Here is a 23886-nt window from a genome sequence, read left to right as displayed (position 1 = left end):
TGAGTTTGTCGCTCTTGAGATGGCTGATAGGGAGGCTGAGTGGTTGAAAAACTTCTTAGCAAACATTCCACTAGGAATGAAACCAACCCCATCGGTGTCAATACATTGTGATTACCAATCGGCAATAGCTATAGCTAAAAACAAGAATTACAATGGAAAGAATAGACATGTCCAATTGAGACACAATTTGGTGAAGCAGCTGCTAAAGAGTGGAACTATTTCCATTGACTATGTGAAGTCAGAACGAAATCTAACAGATTCTCTGACAAAACCCTTGGGAAGAAATATGATATTAGAAACATTGAAGGGAATGAGACTTAAGCCACTGACAAACAAACAAGTGATGGTAACCCAACCTTTGTGATTGGAGATCCCATGAATAAGGTTCATATGGGTAAAAACAAGTCATTTGTTAGTTTTGATAGCACTAATTTGATTTTAAATCAAATATGTCCATTCTCATGGTGTGTGTGAAAGTGCTAGAAACTGCATTATTTAGAGGTTAAACTTTGTAATTAAACAAAGTTTTAATGATCTTCATATCCCTTACGAGTGGTGTATGACTTACAGCATACACTTGATGAAATCACCTATATGAGTGTCAAGTGGGGCCGCTTGCCTAAGATCTTGGCATGATCACTAGAGCACTCATGAATACCGAGCACGCGCATGGCCTAGTAAGCGCATCTTAGCGATAACAGCAAGGATTGTGGGGGTGTACTGTGATTGATAAACCTCTAACACACTCAAGTGTCTTTGGTTCATGTAGCTTGCTATACCAATTACATTGTGTGTTAAGTTTCTTGATCTAAGACTGGTTCATATAGCTTGCTATACCAGTTCTTATGTATTACATCTTGTGAAACCCAGAATAATTTCTTTTGTGCTTTCTTTTGTACATATATTTTGCAATATGTGGGGGATTGTTATAAAAAGGTGTGCCTACAGTGCCGTTATATTGCAAAATATCTATATTGTTTGGTTGTTCACGTTCCGCAAGGAACGTTGAAACGTTGCAACTTCAAGTGGTCAATACCACTCTTCCGCAAGTCACGCTCAAGATCATCCACGTTCAAAGAGTGGTTTCACTCATCCGCAAGGCACGGTTTCAGGAAGCTTCTTCCGCAAAATCTTTTCCTTGGATCACTCCTTTTCTTGCTCTATAAATAAAGCCTTTCATCCATTCTAAAAATCATCATCAGAACCTCTTCTCTATTTCTCTCTTCTATCAATTTCATTCTTTCTTTTCTTCCCTAAAAATATTCTAGGTTTAATTTATTCTCTTTTTAAGAGATCCTTACTAGTTCTGAAATCCTCAGAAATTCTGAGAAGTTCCTGTTGTATCCTGGGGGCTTATACAATACACCGCGGATAAGTCCTTAAGGACAGTGATCTACATGCCTCAGGAAGTCTTTTGTTCGTGATCTTTATTCTATTATCGTCAGCTTCTACTACAACAGTGCCATGCTTGGCTGCGAAGAGAGAAAGAAAATAAAAACTTGTTTTTGCGACATCCTTCACCAAGAAAATGAAACTGAGAGAGAAAAACACACGAAGGGTACTAGGATTTCTAGCAATGGGACTCCAAGTCATACACCTCTCTATTAAGAACCACATAGCCACAACAACTTTCAACATTGTTAAGCTCTCATTCTCCCTCCCCACAAAAACTGGCAGCAATAGCCATGCCAAAGAATCCAAACACACACAAACAAAAACTTGAAACTGTAAACAACACTAACCACCATCAGATTCCACAGAGTTAACACTCAAGCAAAATAGCAAAGGCAAAATGAGGACCCTAAATCGAAATGCCATGGCCACAACTGCAGGACTTCAACTTTTTCTACATCTTCTAATTAATAAGATAGTATAAATAGTATGAATAAAATGTGTCATTTTCAATGCAATCCATTTGAGATGACAGGGACAACTTTCTCTTTCTGGTTTTTTCTTTTTTGCCAGTCTCATAGGCATTGGATTCAAGTTCATGATATTATGTATTTTTTTTTCTCCCTTCAATTTATTTAATTTTCCTATTTATCTCAACCCCCGTCTCCCTCTCTGTCTCTTATCGTCTCATTTATTTATCTCATTTGTTTGGTAGTTATGCATCCTCATATTAATTATTTATTGTTTAACACTGTCTCTATGATTGCTCAAAGGAATTCTCTAGTGCTTTGTTTTGATCAAATTTTGAAGTTAATTGAAAAAAGAAAGTATGTAAGAATAAAAAAAAGAATATAAAAGTATTTTGGTCTAAAAAGCAGAGTATATTGACATTGGGAAGGTAGGAAGAGGTAAAGGTTGAAAGAAAAGGTGACAAAATTTAGTGCATGTCCCTGTCAAGCAATTATCTGAATAGTGACATTCAACTGTTAAAAAAACACTCTTGTTCTTGTTTCTTGTTAATTTGTGGTTCTTGCTTGGGTGTTTCCCTCTGCACCTTCAACTATTTCATTATGTACCTCCAAACTTAAAAAAAAATGTTAATTTCACCCCTAATTAAAAATACATTTAATTTGTAAAAATTTGAAAAGAATGTGATCAAAGATTCTTAAATAGTTTCAGTTCGTACACCTCCAACTTTTTAAAAACTTCAATTTTTAACTTTAATAAATATATATTTTTTTAAAATTTTTCTCCTGCATCCCTTTAACAGTATACTTTTTGACAGATTTTAAAATCTCATTCATAATTTTTTTTAAATTTTATTTTTAGGTTTAAAATTTAATAATAATCTAATTTAATTTAAAATTTTAATATTATTTAATATATGTTTTTATCTTGATAATTATTAAAACATAATTTTTATTATTATAATAGTTATATTTTAAAAAATAAAAGTAATTTAAATAAAAGTAGTAACAATAAAAAGAATAAAAAAATAATAATATAAAATTTGATTTAATATATTTAAATATATTAAATTATATTAAACTATTAAATTAAATTAAATAATTACTAAAATTTAAATAAATAAAAATGAAAAAAAATTGGTTGATCGAATATCAAATCTGTTAACATATAAGTCAATTTAGATAGATAAACCATTTTTTTTTCAAATTTTGTTTTTTTATTTAAAATATAATAATTATTTAAATTAATTTAATATTTTAATATATTTAAATAGAATTCAATATTTTTTACTTTTATTATTAATACTTTTATTTTAATTATTTTAATTTTAAATTTTTTAATAAAACTATTCTAAAAATATAAATCATATTTTAATAATTATTAAAATATAAAAGTACTATAAATAATATTAAAATTTTAAATTAAATTAAATAATTATTAAACTTTAAATAAAAAATAAAATTTTAAAAAATAACTTTATCGATAAAGAAAATTTTTAACCTCGGCTTTTGATATCCGAAAGTTTTTCAAAATTTAGTTCTCTATTTAAAATTTAATAATTAATTAATTTAATTTAATATTTTAATATAATTTAATATATTAAAATATATTAAAATAAATTTTATATCAATATTATTTTTTATATCATTACTATTTTATTTTACTTATTTTAATGTTATTTTTTTATATAATTATTATTATAATGTGAATTATTTTTTAAATTATTATTAAAATATTAAAATATATTAAATAATATTAGAATTTTAATTAAATTAAATAATTATAACTTTAAATAAAAAAAATTAGAAAAAATTGTTTATTGGGTATTGAAATCCGTTAATATGATATCCAGCGAAAGTTTTTTAAAATTTTGTTTTTTATTTAAATATTAATAACTATTTAATTTAATTTAATATTTTAATGTAATTTAATATATTTAAATATATTAAATCAAATTTTGTATTATTTTTTTTATTTTTATTTTCATTATTATTATTTTATTTTAATTATTTCTTTTAATATAACTATTATAATAATAAAAATTATATTTTAATAATTATTAAGATAAAAACTTATATCAAATAATATAAAAAATTTAAATTAAATTATATTATTATTAAGGTTTAAGTCCTCCGAATGTCTCGTATTTGATAGAGAATCTCACATGGATCTCGTTTTTTTAAACTGTCAAAATTGAATTTATATACTTAAAAAATTAAGCTAATTTTGTTTTTTCCATTAAGTTTTGGACAGTCAATTTTGTTTTTTCTATTAAGTTTTGGATAGTCGACTTTAAAATTTACTGACGTAGTACACACTCAATATGCTCATGTATGTCTTATATTAAGTGGAATTTGTTATTTAAATTAACAACGTGACACTTGAATTAATAACGATAAAGGGGATTCTTCCACACCAGGTGCAGGGGATGTTGTCTTAACATAGCTATAAACATTATTAGCTTTCTTCTCAGATTCCAAATAAAATGGATTGAGAGTCTTCCTTAAATACTCCAAATCATAGTTTTGTAACCTATCCCCATCTCTGAGGCCTTGTTCTTTTGAGTGGATTTGAGGGAGTGGATTTGAAGGGATTTGAGGATAAATTTTTTTGTCGTTTATTTGAGTGAATTTGGAGGTAAATGAAAGTGAATTTGAAAATAACTTTTTTTAATTTGTCACGTAAATACAATTCTATACTAATTCTCATATTTCCAAATTCAGTCTTATTTACCTCCAAATTCACTCAAATAAACGACAAAAAAATTTATCTTCAAATCCCCTCAAATCCACTCAAAAGAACAAGGCCTGAGAGACATAGGGGCCGATGTAGCACCAGCAATAGGCGTATAAAGCACCTCCATAGTTCCATCATCTTTCGGCCTAGAATCCATCATTTTACCATGAAACTTAGTGTTACCACAATTGATCTCTTTCGTGGCAGCTTTAATTCTTACAGCCATCTCCTCTCAGTCATGGGAACCTCTTTAACCTCCAGGATTAAACCAGGCATTTGTGGGGGTTTTCTGTCAAATTCATCCAAAGGTGTGAAATTTCTAACGAGGGTGGAACCGGGGTGTGTGGGAGGCGGTTCTAGAAGTATCGTTGGGATTGGTTACCTTTGATGCACCAGTGCGGCGCTCGAGGATCTTCAATTGAGCCTAATGAATGGCGACGGGGTCACTGATTTTTATGGCTTCGAGCCAGTCGAGGCGGTCGTGGAGCTTCGAGATGTCGGGGAAGTAGTTGCGCTCGATGATCTTCTCTAACGCCTCCCGTAAGTGTCCTCGTCCAGAACCCTAGAGTTCTTCGCACTCGACAACGACAACGATGTTGAATCATTAGGGTTTTGCACCGACACCTAAGAAATTCTTAACCTTACTAATTTAGCTTTGTGCCACGTAAAAAATGTTTAATTTAAATAACAACTTTCACGTAATACGTGATTAAGTGTGCATCACGTCATCATCTCTCAACTATGAAAAGAGTAAAATTGACTCAATTTTACAAGTACCTAATTTTGATAATTTAAAAAACGATGATTCACTTGAGATTCTCTTACAAATACGAGGACGATACGAGAATTTAAACCTATTAATTTTAAGTTTAAAAAGTAAAATTTAAAAAGCTATGAATGAGATTTCAAAATCTACATATTTTAAAATCCTGTTAAAGGGTGCAGTGTTAAAGTGGTGCTTTAATAAGAATGAGAAATTTTTTTTAAAAGAAATATATATTTTAAGATTAAAAGTTGAATTTTTTTCAAAGTTGAAGGTACATGTTGAAACACTCTTAACCAATTTTAACCAGATTCTTTTTAATTGTTTACAAATTAAATGCATTTTTAATTAAGGAAGAAATTGACATTTTCTTAAATGGCTTAAATGCTTACTTCGTCCTCATGAGTAAATTTCTGTTCAGTACCCGGTTTTAAAAATGAAGATATTGGGTCTCTATGTTATGAAAAATGTATGAATAAAGTCCTATTCGTTAAGTTGACAGCAACGACGTTAAGTTTATACTGATGTGGTCATACTTTCTCTTCTCTCTTTTGCTGTCGAGCTTTTTCTCTCTCTTGTTCAGTTTTTTCTTTGATGATTTGTTGAACTTGTTTTTTTTTGTGGACCTTATTCATATAATTTTCATAACATAGGGACCCAATGTTTTCATTTTTAAAACCGGGTACTAAATAGAAATTCACCTCTTAATATGGAGACGAAGTAAGCATTTAAGCCTTCTTAAATTTTAGAGGTGTGCGATGAAAGGGTCGGAGGTGAGGGTGAAAGACCCAAAAATGTGTGTAGAAGTAAAGTGAAAAACAATAGTCTATATTTTATAATGCATTATATTTTATAATGCATTTTATTTGGAAACCAGGGTAGGCTATTTCTTCTTGCAAGTCATAATTTCTTTCTCCACCTCCATCCGAAGTTTAAAAGACAAAGTTACCTTTAGTAGCTACCATTTCCTCGTTGTTACTGTTTAGTTTCTTCAACAAAATGTTTTATAAATACAGGTAATTAAGTCTTATAATATGTTTTATTAACTTATTACAGTGGTTACTCATTTCATAATTTATTTTTTCTACTGTTTCTTGTAGTTTGTTGTCATATTTAAATCTTTTTATAGGGTATTTGAACATAAAACTTTAGAAAGAGAATTTGTTTTTCTGCAAAGTTTAAAATATTTTATAATAAAATGTTGTTTGTATACAAACTTAAAAAAAATATTATAATTTCTATAAATATTTGAATTATTCAAAATAGGCAATTTTAAATTCAACTTAAACAAATTAGAATTTGAAATGCTTCATTTCAAAATACAAAATAAAAATCTCAAGTAAAGAAGAGGTTTGTTAATATGAAGGCTTAATACTATATTTTGTCCCCAGTTTCGTTCGAAAATGTCAAATTAATTCATTCTTTAAAAAATGCGTCAATTACGTCCTCACTTAATAAAATTTGCATCAATTTCAAATTTTATTAAGTGAGCACATAATTGACCCATTTTTTAAAAGATAGACTAATTTGATATTTGCGAGCGAAACTGAGAACAAAATAGGGTATTAAGCCTAATATGAATTGAAATTCTTTTAACAAAATTTGATAAAAAAATAATAATATAAAAAACATTATGAATATTAATATTTTTTAATTATTAAAAAACATTTAGTTTTTTTGTAATTAAATTTTATAAAAAACAAAAAAAAATAATAAATTTGAATAATTATCTTATTTAGATATAAAAAATTAAAAATAAAACAATTTAAACTAAAACCAATTTAAATTCAATATTAAAAATAACCAATATATAAAATTGGGTATCCAATTACAATACTAATTATTTGTGTGTAGAAAAATAAAATTCTTATTATCGAATAACATTTGCTATCATACTCTCTTTTTCTTTAAAAGCCTTTTAGTTTTCTGATGAAATAGTGTTTTGCAACATTGATTGTTAACTGAACCATCTCCTATCTTTTAGTTCTAATAATATCTGGCACGTGAAAACTTTAAATAATAACTCATGTTTTGTCCGTGAGAACTTTTTCTTTGTCATGTATCTCTTTTCATTAACCTTTCTTTTAATTGTAAGTATTTTTCAAATGTGCTTAACCTACTAAACATATCATATTTTGCATATAAATTGTCATTTTCAAACAAGTGATGCAAAGCTTTCGACTTTCTGACTGGACTATGAATTTTAGTATTTATATTAGTTAAATTTTTACAACAATCAGATTATCTTAATTTGATAAGTAAAATGTAACATCTCAAAATATATATATATATAGTATAAACTATATAATATAGAGTCATCACATATATGATAAGATAGTACAGTTATCCGACCATAATATAAAGTATTATCCATACAGTTATTCAGAATAACTATAGAATTTAAAACTTTATATACAACCGATCTATTTCAAAACTATCTACAGTACTACACTACAACTAACTAAACGGTTGGATTCTCTTCATCAAGCGCCTACTCCACGGAGATCTCATTTCCCTCTGCTCACACCCACATGATGATCATTGCAAAAGAAAAACACCACACATACAACACACAAACACAAGCATAAGGGTAAGCTAGATATAAAAGCATTCATATAATTACAGGACATAGATTATATACATGCTAACTCATGTAAGATAAAATAGTTCAGACATCCTAACATGTTAAGACCTGTAACAGACCGTCCGGACTTAGAATGAATACCGAGCTATGACAGGTTGTGCACTTGTGGTGGTCTCTACTGCTTTGCAAATCCATTGTCATGGGTTTCACCCTACCACACACACAAGGTTAGTCTGTTCCGCGCAATATACCTCCAAGTAGCGTCTACACTAGGACCTCCTACTACTCTCACCACATGAATCAATCCTCTCTATGTGAGAACGAAAGTTCATTAGAGTGTTAGGATAACCCCCAATACTAAACTCCATGTATTCATTCCCAAACACACTTACATCTCACCGAGAGATTCCACTTTGAAACTCACTCATACCACATTGAAATCATACTTTCATTCACTTTGAATTCCAATTCATACCTTTTATACTCATATAATTCAATACACATTCATACATAGTATTCAATGATTTAAACCATCATTCAAACCACTCATGAACCAATAAGGAAAGAGTAAACTAGACCTGAACCATTCGCTCAACGCACCCTCTCGCATAGCGAGTCCAGAGGTTTCTCGCACAACGACTCAACTCGATATGCGAATCCTCAAACAGAGACCCACCCCTCATAACCCTTCGCACAGCGATTTAATTCGCTGTGCGAATAAACCCTTTAATTGCATCAAACCCTAACCCCTCGCATAGCGCCCCAAATTGCTATGCGAGAGTCCCCAAACAGTGGCTCAGACTTCCCAAACTATCGTTGTGCGCCCATTTTCACTATTCGAATAAATCTAACATTAATCCCAGACCAACACCAGGCGCTCAGCGCCTAGATTTGCTATGCGAATCACTAGGCAGAGGGCAACCATCTCCAATAATTCGCACAGCACACCAGTTCGTTGTGCGAATACCCAAAGAGAGAGCATTTCGTTATGGCGACTCGTTGTGCAAATCTATTCGCTCAACGAGTTTGCATAATTTGCAGAACAAAAATATGCAGAATTATGCAACTCAAACCCCAATTACCACTTCTATTTATTTTTTCCAACTTCTAACACTCTTAGATTGTGTTATATACCTAATGAGACTTGACTAAGTGATTCTAAACATTCCTAACATCAATCCAAAGTGCTTATGAACCAATTACTACTCTAGAACCTCAAATTTGTCAACTTAAGGACCCAAATTACAATCTACCACTTTGAACATGTTTTTGACCAACTAAAGACCTCAACTCAGTCCTATTTGACTTACCAAAGCTCTCTCCACCGACCAAAAACACAGCAATCCCCTAATGCTCATTTTCACTACTCCATTTCCTTCTAAATGACCTAAAATCACTTCCTACTCATCATCAAACATTCCTATAACAGATTTCTAACATTATAAACACCCAATAAGAAAGGTAATGTCATCCAATGTAGGTTCACAATCTCAGATCATCATTCCATACACAAAACCATTCATTTTTCATCGTAGTTACCTACTCTACAACATGATCTCACATAGAAAAATTCAGAAGTTATATTCTCAACCACGTACACAATTCAAATTACAATTAAAGACATTACTAGCTTCCCTTACCTTGAATAAGTTTGGACAACTCTAACAAATCCCGACCGCTTGCTTGCATCGCAAAGAATTTCTAGAAACGCCTACAAATCACCGATTGGTGATGGAAAAATAACCTTAGAACTTAAATTGAGCTAGAATTTGGAAGAAAGGAACCATTGATCCATGCAAACAGAACCAATTTGCAAGATCAAGAACCCTAGACGCGCAAGAAAGAGATAATCACTTACCCGCTCGATTCGCCCAAATGATCGGTCAGATGTGTAACCCTTGATGAAGTGATCGTCTGGGTATCTCCTGATCGTCAAACCGACAATCCAAAAGTGAAAGATGGTAGAGAGAAGTCAGAGGAACGGAAGGAAACATTGTTTTAGAGAGATGAAGTGTATTTAGATAATAAATCGAGCTTTAGAAAATTCTATTTATATTATAAGATTATTTAAAAATAAAAATGTTCGGCACATTATTTTAATACACCTATCTATTCTAATACTCTATTTCTAGGTTCTTACATAAAAGTTGTTAATTTGAATAAATAAATAAACTACATTACGCTATCAAAATTGTAATCATTTACAAAAACATCTTATTATTATTATAATTATTATTATTTGTATTTAATTATTTTTTCTAACATTTACAAATAAAAAAACTTCAAAATAAATCTAATAATTATATTGTCATAATATATTTAAAAAGTTGGTTTAAAAGTAATTTTAAAAATATTTATAAAAATGTGAATTTTAATAAAAATATTAATATAATATTTATATAAAAATTAAATTTAATCTTAATAGACATAACTAAACTTATTTTATTTTGAAAAGAAATTAAAATTAAATTGAATTAAAATAATAAATATAGAAACTTAATTAAATATAATTATTACTGTCTCATGCTACATTAATACATGAACAAATTCTTTTAATAAAAATTAAGAAAATTATGAATGCAATATTCACGTTCGGTTTACTATTTAAATTTTTTTGGAATATTCACCAAATTTAAACTTTTTAAAAAATACAAAATCATGTTAAGTAAAAAAATAAATTAAAATGAACTTTTATTTTTATAAAATTCTCAAACTATACATTTATTTACTGTTTTCTTTGAGGCTGAAAAGTTAGCCCGAATTTCAATTCAGTATTTAAAAAGCCAAATTTTAATATAACTTCTTTTCATTTTTGATAGTTTGAAAAAGAAAAGAGGAGAATTCAGTATCACGATTCACAATTCCAAATTCTCAAAAGTTAAAGAATATTTTTATATAATTTTAAAAAAAATTAATATAAAAAATGGAATAAACTAAAGTAGTAGACATCTTATAAATTTTCCTATAAAAAGATGGTCAAACGTGGTTGGTATTATTTTGATACCATTTACTATTTGACTTTAGACACAAAAAGAACAAATTGGGGACTGACTTCTATGAATCACCGAGAGCTGTTCCCATCTCAAATTAATTGAAAACAAAGAATAAATTTCTAAATTGATTTAAATATTAAAAGTATATGTTGATATTTTCTTATAATTTTTAGTTACAAAATTAGAAGGTTCAGATAGGTACAGCTGAACAAAATAAACACATTTCTTCCCATAAAAATATATATATTTTATTTTAAAAATAGTATTCCAAAGTATAAATAAGAATTTGTGGGCAAAAAAGAGCCCAATTTATTATTAAATAAAAATCAGAGTGTTAATTTGATGGACAAAGCTGAAACCCACTACAGTAAGTAAGATGGTAATGTTGAACAAGTTTCAACAAAAACACACTTGTGCTGACTGAATGAAGCACAATGAAAAGCAAACAAAAGAAGTTCAGAATGTTGTTATTGCAATATGCAAAGCAGAAAATTGGTCAGCAAACAAACCAAAATGTGTTGGTTGTGAATCATTGAGCATAGGTTTTAGGGAGCATAAAACCAACTCTCAACTCCTCAAATGAGTATTCAAATGATTGAATAGTCTTTGAAGAAGCAGTGGCACCAGAATACACAGTGTCTGGTGTAGTGGCAGTCAACATAGGGATTGAAGTCAAAGGGGTGGTAGGCACTGGAAGAGTCATATTCTTTGGTGTCATGTTTTCTTCAGCACCAGCTTCATATGCTCTGGATGGTGGAGTTCTTGCTGTCAGAATTTTACTTTTTTGCTGTGTTTCTACATTCTGTAGTTTGCTACGGTCTGGTTGAAGTTTTGATATGTTGCTTGAAGACAGGGCTGCAGGAGAAAGAGGAGAGAGAGGCTTCCTAGTCAATGATGACAGAATTTCAATGCTCTTTTCTGCACTGCTTCCAGTCTTCCCTGCATGACCATCACCTTTTAAGGGGAAATGTTAACATCTTCCAAAGAGAGAATATTTACTTGCAAAGCACAGGCACAGTTTATATATTTCTCTATTACCTGAGGACTGAATTGAATGGTAAATATTCTTGTTGCGAAGGACGGAGCCTTTGTGATTGGTAATATTACCCTTTTTGTTAGATTGGTGAATAAGAGAGGCATGTCTTTGATCCTGAAGCATTGCTCCACCAATGGAAAATTTTCTAATACTTGGAATTCCTGTTGAACATCTAGAAGCCTTGTACCCACTTTTAGATGATGGGCTGGGTTTTGTACCAAAAAGTGTTTCATGCTCGGCCATCAGTTGTCCCTGAAGTTTCTTCCGATCCTAAAATTTATATGAAACAGAAGCTATTGAATTAGATAATGGCAGAAACAACAGAAATGTCTATAAGAAAATTCCACAACATATATATTTAAATACTGCAATGAATTGCTTCACGATTCATACCCTCTGCCTTTGCCTTTCATTCTCTTTCTCCTGCCTTAAGATGCTGTAATCTTCAAGCATGGAAAGTAGCCGGCTCTATACACACATCCATGATTACAATAATTCATGAAAAACGTATGAGAATGTGATACTTAGACATAGTTTTCCAAGAGAAAGTCTACCTTTGGCAGATTTTCTTAAAATCTAGTATGCTAATCATAAAATTTGCATACATGATTTTGTCAAAAGTACTTACTCCATCATAAAAAAACTCTTGTCCTCTCTCTTTCTCCCATGCTTTAACTTTTAAAATTATTGCCTCTACCAAGCCTGTTTCAATAACATAAATTAAAATAAAGGGGAATATAAAGGAATTAAAATATTTAACTCCTCTTGGTACATGGTACTACATTGTATTATCACTACTTGATGAAACATGAAGTTAGTAGTATACAAACAACCTAGTAGAGTTAATAGGCTGAATTCAACATGTCACATGTCAATATTTAGTCCAAAATCTAGCTTATCGTTATAACATAGTTAAGTAATTGTAGTGACTAAATCATCCACGTATTAGTTGACAATAGTTATTATGTTGAGTTGTGTTGGTTAGGTTCCATTAGTTGGAAAGTGTAAGCATAGCTCTTTTCTTCTCTTGTTACCACAATGTTTTTGTACAACACCCCTTTCTTTACTTTTAACTTATGAGGTTTGGCCACATCAAGTTCATATTACATACTACACCTATCAAAATTCTGATTGGTAAACAACCAAATTCCAGAAACCACTACAAAATGATAGTATCGTATTTGAAGAACTAATTATGATAAAGGGATACTCACCAGGAATTTTGCTTAATAAAGCACGGGCCTTCTCAGCACGTTTCAGAGCAAGATGTGCACCTCTTCCAGCATTATAACGATTATCATCCTAAAAAGACACATCACTTAAAAAGATGAAGCAAACAAAAATGGAAGAAGGAAATATTCACTAATTTCAAAAGCAACACTACATCACCCTATTGTACTCCTCCAGCCAGCTTTCTTCTTGACATGCAGTCATCCACTTCTCAACCTTTTCAAGAATTTCTTTGCGGCCTAGAGCTTCTTCATTTGCCTTAGTAATTAGGTGCTGAATTTGATCTGCAAGAGTGATTATCAAAATGGAGAGGACAAATAGTGACATTCATGGAACACTTTGATAAACAATAACAAACTGGTAAATAATTAAGAAATATTAGAAGCAATCACATTAGCATATGAGAGAAAGGAAGAAATTTAAATTAATAGCCATGTCATTTCAACAGACAATATTGTGACTAGCCTACGCTTTTGTTAATTAATGTGTAGCCTTAGAGGAATCAAATTAAGATTGCACATACTGTGGAATCATTATGCTATAAATGAAGAATGATATAATTAGAGCAACTGGAAAAACTTATGGAAAATCTTACCGTAGTCTAAAAGCTCAAGTGACTGTTGGCTTGGAAAAACTGTTTGTGGAGTCAGATGTGTTTTCCTACATATTTCTTCTAACTCCAACTTCTTTTTCAGCAATAGTTCTTTCATTTTGGTTGATTTAAGTTCTTGAAGGCTTTCAACTTCCTTCTCAACCTGCAAGGAGAAAAAAATCATTCGGTAAATAAAGTATAAGTGGTGCAAACTGCAGTACAATTGAAGCAAATTTAATGTAGCTAAATGGGAACAAGAACAGAACCCAAATTATTGTCAAAGACAAAAAAAAAACAAACACTCACGTATATCACGGAGTCAATTGAAAGTATTTTTGACTCAGTAAATTCAGATTCCAAAGCTGCAATTTTACTGGTCACATGGAGAAATTTCTGCTGTTCTTCCAGTGGTGTATCCATCAAATCCCACATCTCTAATAGAGCAGCTGCAAGACTTTGAAGCTGAGACAGCATGTAAAGTGAGAAATGGTACTCAAAATAAATCTGTGTTTGAAGGATGAAGGACAATAACAAGAATGATGACCTTCTGCATTCTGTGTATTTTAATCTCTCTCAAACTTTGTATTTCAGAAGTCAGATTCTTTATTGTATCGTCACTAACATCTTTTGTCAGAGATGAATTAACCATGGTGGGGCAGATATCACAAATTTTGTCCTTGACATCTAAACCAAGGACCGAGCACAATGAATTGAGAGTGTTGAGTTGGTCAGACACCTGCTTCATTCGATTGGCCTGCTCCAATTTAAAAGAAGACACGCAGATAAAGTTATTCTTTCTCATAAGATTGTAAGAATAGGTTTGGAAGAAAACAAAATAGCAATCCTTCATCTAAATTTATTCAAGCATTAAGAATATGCATTGCAGCATTCCTAAACACATTATGAACAACGTGCAATTCGGTCTATCAAAAGTTTGAATGAATAAATCATCAGAAAAGACAGAAATCACCTTTTCATTTTGTAATTGAAGTAATTGCTTCTTCAATTCCTCCAGTCTTTTTAAAGACAACTTGTTCTCATCTAGATATTCATTAACCACCTTGGAGCCGTGAAGCTCAATAGAGATATTCTTCAACTGATATAAGACCTCTGCAAACTGTTTCTTCTTTTCCGTTTTCAGCTTGCGCATCTCCTCAAGTTGTGAAACCACTTTTTCACGTGCTTTCTTCAAGCTTCCACAAGACTTTGGATCAAACTGAGGACACACAATCAAAGCTTGTCAACTGTAAAGTTTCCGGAGTTCCAACAAAAAAATATCCAATACACTAAATTCTGGAGTTCCAACAATACTTACGTGTGGTGATTGTTCACCCAATGCTGCACATATGCCAGCAATTTCTCCCACATAATCTGTAATTTCTTGCTCAATTTGTGCTCTATACAGTTTGGCTTCATCCACTTTGCTTCTATACAAATCCAGACACTTCTGTTCTATTTCCAGTAACATTGCATCCCTTTGAGAATCAGACTCTCCAACTTCATCCCATATCATCTGACATTCCACACACAAGTATCAAGCAAACAGAAAATAAACAGTGTTAGTCCAAAGTCCTCTAGAATGAGCTGTTAGGAAAAAAACATGGTAAGAAAGAGAGACTTTTCACAAATTAGATAAGGGACAGAACCTGTAGTTCTTTTAGCAACAAATGACATGTTGTTTCTTGTTGAGCAAACTGACTGCTTTTTCGATTGCTGAACATAGGAACAAGTATGCTGAAAGGAAAACAAAAAACAATAAAACAATGTGATTATTAGAAAATGCATAACATGTACATATATACATATGCTCACAAAAAAAAAATCAAATATTGAAAATTCCCATTACATCTAAGCTTAAAGCTCTAAGGGGGATACGGAAAAAGCGACATAGAATAAAATTTTCTTTTGCGGATAGAAGAGCACAAATTAGTCGCAGGAAATTTTGTTGCAAGTTGCCCAAATGTCATGTATGAAATGCATCATGCACGCTCTCTGTTCATGTATACAGACATACACTTACACACACACATGCACATATACATACGCATGAACATACATTCGTACTACATACATGCTTACATGTTTATTAGTCGTTTATTGAAAAATAGTGTTTTGCCTTATCTCTCTTATGGTAAGACAAAGAAATATTACAAATAAAAAAATTTCAGAAATTTTGAAAATGCTCAAATAAAAATTGTCTTTTTTATACCCTTTTTTTCTAGGAAACAGAAAAGAGCTTAATTGTAAAAATTGAAGAGGAAAACTGACCTTCAGGTTTAACACGAAGACGATGAATTGGGAAACTTTTTAGGGTTTCAGAAATTGGAATGCAATTTGCAGAGTTGAATTTTTGACAGTGACGAAGGGGCAAAGCTTGAGAATCAAAATTGGTTTTGAGAGGGAAACCGGAGAATCATATCAAATGCAGTTACATTTATCATGCACTCACTCATTCAGAGAAATATAACCGTTCGATATAGATCATCAACGGCTCTTATATCAGATGCCTGTTTTAACTTCACTTTATGGTATAACATATTTACCGTTCGATCAATATACACGGCTGCGATTCACTAAACTCGTAAATGCGTAAGAAATCTAGTTGCAGGGAACAACCACAGGAAAGGGAGGAGCCGTTTTCTCGAGATTCAGAAACGAACCATATATTGACACGTCATCACGGAGGCACAAATATTGATGACGTGGCAAGTGATCGTTACTTTAATCTGTGGACAATTGTAGTCTTTATTCATTTTGAATTTCAAAAAAATAAAACGTAAAAATTCTCTCTCTCTTTTTTCTTACAACGGTGAACTTTATATTTATTTTCATTAATCATGGTTGAATATTTTTAATTAATTCCTATTAATGATTAAATACTTAAATTTTGAATAAATGTCTGATTTCCGTTTTCTAAATATATATAAAAAGGAGACAATCAAATACTTACGGAGGTCACATTGTTGGAAAATATTTGTCTACATTATATTTTTAAAATAAATCTATAATTTATTTTTTAAAGTTTTTAATTTACAGATTAAGGTTCCTATTATTTTTAAGAACTTGATGGAATTAAAGTTGAATTTTAGATAGGATTATAATCGTGTAAACTTTCGACCACCAAAGTAGTTTTCTATTTTATTTTTTGCAAGTATATTTTACTTTTAGCCATTAAATAGCGAAAATGGCATTCTTTAGATCTTTTAATATGAACATTTTTTCTAAATCATAACAATGAGTCAAAATTATTTTTCTTCGTGATTTTTAGTATGCACCAAATGCAAGATTAAAAGTTAATATAATCTAGTTTTTTTTTAATCAAAACTAAATAAATATCTACATTATACGAGTGGTATTATTATTAGTAATAAAAAGATATGTGTATGTGTTTTTATGATAATAAAAAATAATAAAATTATTATTACCATTATAATTATAAAATTAAATTTAAATATTTTTTATAATTTTATTGTAAATAATTTTTATTGTTTTAAGGTGATTTTATAATTTAGAAAATAATTAAATTTAAAGAAAGTTAAATAAAAGAAAAGATTAAATTTGTCATTTAAAAAGTAAAATTGATACATAATTTTCTTAAATAAAAAATTATTTAAAGAATAAAATTAAAAAACAAATATTGACACAAAAAATCTCCATTAAATATATAAGTATAAATAACCAAATTCATATTATTTTATATAATTAAACAAAAATACTATCCATTTTTTTAGGAACCAAAATAATGCCACTTTTGATAAGCCAAGATTCTACTTCAAACTTTGTAATGTTTCTCACAGCAAAATCAATGTTAAGTATCGATTTGTGCTGACTTTTGTAATTTATTCACAGACAACCGTATTTCACACCATTATACTTTAAAGTATTAGAGCAACCATACACAAATATAATGCAATATCAATTAATTAAGTGATCGAATTAATTTAAATTACTCAATTTTGAAATCACATTTCTCGATATATAACATGTTTACACAATTATTCGTGTTTATAATAAATGAATTCACGACTATATAAAAATAACACTAGTATTGTTCAACAATCATACAAAAACACCTTGTTTGAGTTTTTCTGTTTTGTTAAGTTTTTTCGGAAAAACAATGGTTTACACACAAAAAGTACATATATATTTTTGTTCAGTGGTGTAGTTTCAAGGAAAAATTGCATTAAAAATATGGAGGTGAAAGAAGGTTGAGAATAGAAATTTGCAAAAATAAAATAGTTATAAAAGAGTGAATTTTTATATTTTTCAAAAAGAAAGAAAGTAAAAAATAAAAATGAATAGTATCAAATAAATATAAAAGATTTATTTATGTCAAAATATCATTTCTCTAAATATTTAGAAGAATATGTGGTATTTTAGAGTAAAATGGGTAAAAAGAATTGTAAAAACTAAGGTCTTTTTTTGGCATAATTAGTTTACAAGATAACTCATAAACTATTTTTTAACTTAAAAGTTTCTAACGTGTGAGTTTTGAATATAAACTAACTCATTAAATTAAAAATATTTAATAAACTAATCGATAAATTAGTTAATACACGTAAAATGACATAAGTAGGATTACATAAATTTTATTACATAAGTGAAATTTCTGTTTCTAAAAAAATATTATAATGCGATTATAATTTAATTTTTTCTTAAAAAATAATTAATGAGAACGAATCAAATATAGATTTATTTATTTTTCAGAAATTAAACTTTTCATTTATTATAATTAAGACCACTGTTACCTTGAATTTATTTGTTACAACTATTATTGTATGTAATTTTCAGACATCATCATGTAATGAAATATTTGTTATTTTAATTTATGAATATCTTTTTAAATTTAAATGCCATAACAAAATATAAAAAAGAACTCGATAAATACTAATGGTACAATAATTAATTATGGTTATAAGATTGAAATATGTAAGAAAAATATATAAATATACATAAGTCATGATAGTAAAATAGAATTAAACAAAATAAAAACTAGAAATAAATTGAATTAGCTAATAAGTTATTTTGAAAAATAGGATCTTTGGATAAGTCAAACTAGTTCATAAGTACGCAACTATCTTATTAAACACATTTTAAATGTAGTTTTCTTTTATTTTTAAATGTTTTACCCTGATGGTTATTTTAAAATTTTAAAGTCCAATTAAATATTTTTTAAAATGTGTTCTTATTTCTGTTACCAAAGCTGCAACAGTAAAAATAAAAAATAATAATAAAAATATTTTAATTAAAATATAGGTCTGTTTTATTTTGGTTAACTAAATATTTCTTTGTGTTTAATCGATTGCATTAATGATTAAATATATAAGAAAAGAAGTGATGTGAGAAAGCTGAACAAAATTTTCATTGAAAAGCAGTTACAAAATTGTATTGTATTAATTTATTTAGCAGAAGCTGATGCATAGAACAGTAGTGATGAATGCATAAACAAATCCATGACGATGACAGAAGAATCAATTTCTTTGGCTGTTTGAAAAAATCCCTTTTCTCCTGTTCATCATCACTCCCTTTTCGCCAACTATCTATCTATCTTACAGAACCATCACTATCAGAAGCAACAATGTCCTATTAATAATCTGCCTTTTTCTCTCTACTTTTCAGTATAAAGTAATGAACCCACATAAACAAATATAAAATAATCTCACATATGTCTATTTCATGCACTGTATAGAAGAAACTTATTCACTCAAAGATCATGACAGAGGAATAAAACCTAATCAAATAAGCTGGGAACCACCAGATTTCTTGATACTTTGACTTTCATGCATCAGAATATATTCAAAATATATTCTTTCATGCACTCACTAAATAGTCAAAATCACGACAAATTTAATAAATAATAAATTTTTTGATATCAAATATGATACATCAAACCATCGATAAATTTCATTAAAATATATTCTAATCTTTAAATTTGATATTATATTAAAAAATAAACTTCGAACGTAATTTAATTTTATAAAATTAATTTATAAAATAAATTTACATTTATTTATTTATTTATTATAAATTAAATTTATTTATAATAGAATATTCATGTATATATCTTGGGTGATTTAATCATCTAAGTCTTAAAAAGTTATAATTAATATAATGATTTGCAGGAGATAATAGTTATTAGACTTTAGGTTATAGCAGCTAAGTTGCCGCATATTCAGGTAACATCCTGTAGTTGGAATGAGAAATATTCAAACTTAAATTGCGGCAAGTAATAATGATATAATTATAAATTAGAAAGTGTTGACCACACGAGTGGTGGATCATGGGATTCTCCTTAAACAAGAATAAAAGATTGCAACCCTTTGGTTCTGTCTATATTTTTTGTACAGTTAGCAGAAGTCATAGGTATGCAGGTCTAGTTTAAGGACACTAGAGAGACAAGCTTGAATGCAATTCAAAGAGTACATTCATGAATATATCTCTATATCATGTGCTTTGGGACCATGTTGCTTCAACTACCTACATCATAATGTCACTTTCAGACATACTTAATTAATATTTCTTACACATGTTTGGTTAATTCATTTTAATCAGTCATTATGTGTTTTATTAAATTCATTTTCTTTGACTTAAGGATGGATTATTATTATTGCTTGTTTAAATCAACCAAGTGGAAACTCTATAATAAATCAAACTTGTGAATGTGTATATTTTATCAACTATTTGAATAATTATAGTTGTATTACTTGTATTGACTTAAATTAATATATAACTTTTTATTTATTCACATTTTAATTTTTAATACTTACATAGAATATTAACAAAATATATTCTATCTCCGTTATGACAAATACTATTTATGCTTTAGAACTTATTTTGTTTTACTATTTTAGAGTTAATTTTCATATTATCACTAGTATAGCAAAGGAAAATGATAGCGGTTATTTTTGCTTATAAGTAGTGGTTTCGCAACCGAGATATATACAGACGAGGCAAAAAAAGTTAGGTTTTTTGTCTCGATTCTGAACCGAAGCAAAAAAGGGTAGGATTTTGCCTCGATTCTTAGGTAACCGAAGCAGTAGAGTTTTTCCTTTTTTTTATATTTTTATTTTGATAAATGTGAGACGTTATTGCCTCGGTTAGGGGCTGAATCGAGGCAGTAATGTGTTTTTTATTTTTATTTTTTTGTTTTTTGCCAGCCTTTCTGCCTCGGTTGTGACCTAAACAGATGTCATATAGTGCTTTCTGCCTCGGTTATTGTCACAATCGAGAGGTATTCCCCTGTATTTTTTAAGAATATGTCTGTTTCTACAACATTTCCAACTACAGAAACAGACCTGCATATATTTAACAACCCAGAACAATCCAAAAGCATATATTTTTAATAAAAATTATACTAAAACAGAAATCAATTCAAAGTAATCATAAATCAACTTCTTAGAAGCATAAGTCAATTCAATGTAAATGAACTTAGAAGCATAAATCAATCCAATGTACAAAGTTAAGCTAATCATAAATATGCTAAGGTAGAACTATATCCTAATATGTACATACTATTATAGAGTTGAATTACATATTTAGCAAGTGATTTCCTTATGTGTCTAAGGGACTTCTCTGGAATTGAAGTAGTAAAATTGAATCTCTGCATAAAACACAATGATTTTAATTAGTGTATATGAACGCTAAACTACAGAGAAAATAAAATTAAACCAAAATATTACCGTTTCCCATTCACTGGTAATGGCCCGCGAGGAAGACATTGCGGCAATGGCCCGCGAGGAAGACGAAGCACCAATGGCCTACGAGGAAGAACAAGAAGAACACAAGAAAGAAGAAGAAGAACGCCAGATGAAGCAAAAGAACGCGAGAGGAAGAGGGTATGCGAGGAAGAGAATGAACAATGTAGGTTAAAATGTTTTACGTTTCTGAAGTTAAGTAAGTCATACTACTTCAGTTCTTCCAATAACCAATGCAGTAAACCCCTTATTGCCTCGGTTATTAGTATAATCGATGCCTAAGGTGCTCAGAGAAAAATCAAAATAAAAAAGGAAATGACAATTTTGAAATTATTTCCAACTTATACACCTCGGCTGGCGTTATAACCGAAGCATAATGCACTTTTGACAGCGGGTCTAAAGGAACCGAGTCAATAGGGGTTGACAAAATGAATTAGAATATTCAAAAAGTAGAACTGTCAGGTCTTGGACAGGACATACTACCTCAGTTCTGTGAATAACCGAGGCAATATGTCCTCTTCTAAGCTATGTCAGGGTATATCAGTGGTTGTAGAGGGATTTGACAGGGTTTTATGCTTCGGTTCCCCTCTCAATCGAGGCAGTAGGCCTCTTCCAGAAAAGGTGTCAGATGAAAAGTATGACTTGCAGAAATTTTGTAGGTTATTATGCCTCGGTTGTTCTTATAATTGAGGCAATAAACCCTTTCTGCTTCGGTTGCCAAGAAAACGAGACATATAACTTCGTTATTATTATAGAAATGTCATCACATTTTTATATGTTTCGGTTTTTATAAAATCGAAGCATATATGGCGCGTTAAAAAATAATTTTTTTACTCATGTTATTGTTTTTAAGTTTTTTTTTTATCTAGATCATACTTTGTTTTTAAAAACATAGCAATTTAGTATATTTTCTCAAATTGATTAAGTGACGAGGAGATAGGTGTTGTTGACGTGGGTTTGGAATTGTGTAACATATTCAAAAATTCTTAACTTCTACATTATGTTTGGTCATTTGAAGGAAATGACTAAATTATTATGTTTTTTTTAAGAAGTAGGATCTAATTAATAACTTTAAAATAGGATATAATTAATTTGATGTTGAAATAAACTTAAAAATAGTTGCGCTAACTAGGTTACTAAAGCATTTTAATTACAAATTTATAAGGAATTTAGATTTGTTTTTTAAAATAAAATATGTATTATTAAATAATATATTAGTTTGATTTTTCTACATGCACAACATTGATTATTTTATTATGAAAAGAAAAACATTGATTAGCATCGGATAAATGTATATAGTGTTCTACAGTTTCAACATATACTACTATATATATTGATGATGTGCTCTCAAAGTAGTTGGGTGATTGTTATACCTATTGCAGATAATATTACTTTAAATGATTTGATAACTTTTTCTATGAGTTTGTTTCATTATCTTCAAGCATAGACTTATTTTTCTTGATACATACTTAGAGAAACTATGATTAATTTATTGAAAATTGATATTATTAATTATCAGCAAGACATGATGTTATTATCATCAAAATATGTCTTTGACAAAACAATATTATAATTAAGACCTAACGTATGGAATTGTTTATGTTTTAACAACTTGCACCTATATAATCATATAATCGCATACATTTGACAACATTTTAACAAGTTCGATATTGATATTATTATTATTATTGATATTATTATTATTATTATTATTATTATTATTATTATTATTATTATTATTATTATTATTATTATTATTATTATTATAATAATAATAATATATGGATTAATTTTAGGATTTGAGTAAAAAATTATGATTGAGTTTCCAATTCAAGTTAAGCGTATCCTTTTGCGTTATACACTAAAAATACGATATCAATCAAATTGTGATATGTGCATTACTAGAAAACTTTTAAATAATAATCAATTTTAGGATCAAAATAACTAGTCTCTATAATTAATTTTAAAGATCAAAATAATTAGTTAATATATTGATTAAGCTAGACATAACTTTATAAATTAAAAATTATTGGTATTGAAAATAATCTCTATTGTAAATAAAAGATTATAATTTATTTATGAATTAGAATTTAAATATCTTTAATACTAGCTATCAAAATTTTAGCTATTAATAAATTAATATATAAATTAATGTCTAATTTAAATGCCTTTAATATTAGCTATCAAGATTTTAATTATTTATTATTGTTGATTTTAAATTGGTTTTTAATTTTAAATTATAGGCTCATATATAACTTATTGTAGCTAAAAGATTAGTAACTAATGTTAAAGATCATTTGATTTTTTATTTATAATAAAAACTATTTTAAGATGTCTATATAAAATAATATTTGATTTAGTCAATATAAAATTAATTATTTTTATCTCTAAAACTAAT

At 29.1% G+C, this 23886-nt stretch overlaps 1 protein-coding gene across 3 annotated transcripts; it reads right to left on the bottom strand.

Annotated features, from left to right (window-relative positions):
* Positions 1–11249: 11249 nt before the first annotated feature.
* Positions 11250–16309, bottom strand: LOC108328204 (65-kDa microtubule-associated protein 3). 3 transcript variants are annotated; one of them, XM_017562032.2, is made up of 13 exons: positions 16063–16309; positions 15441–15528; positions 15110–15307; positions 14765–15010; positions 14339–14548; positions 14101–14256; positions 13798–13957; positions 13362–13486; positions 13187–13274; positions 12601–12674; positions 12366–12440; positions 11975–12242; positions 11250–11875 (listed from the first exon to the last, which is right to left on the bottom strand). In XM_017562032.2, exons 2-13 carry the CDS (start codon positions 15513–15515, stop codon positions 11466–11468), a joined length of 2085 nt encoding a protein of 694 aa, XP_017417521.1. In that variant the 5' UTR covers positions 15516–15528; positions 16063–16309; the 3' UTR covers positions 11250–11465. The 3 variants fall into 3 exon arrangements, with proteins under 3 accessions (XP_017417521.1, XP_017417518.1, XP_017417519.1); XM_017562029.2 differs by having other exon boundaries at positions 11250–11890; positions 16063–16307; XM_017562030.2 differs by lacking the exon at positions 16063–16309 and adding an exon at positions 15641–15718 and having other exon boundaries at positions 11250–11890.
* Between the last annotated feature and the right edge of the window lie 7577 nt (positions 16310–23886).

This window comes from Vigna angularis, chromosome 2, assembly GCF_016808095.1.
Source record: "Vigna angularis cultivar LongXiaoDou No.4 chromosome 2, ASM1680809v1, whole genome shotgun sequence".
Classification (NCBI taxonomy): Eukaryota; Viridiplantae; Streptophyta; class Magnoliopsida; order Fabales; family Fabaceae; genus Vigna; species Vigna angularis.
Note: the sequence above shows the minus strand (reverse complement) of the source record. Positions and strands in the feature narration are given on the sequence as shown.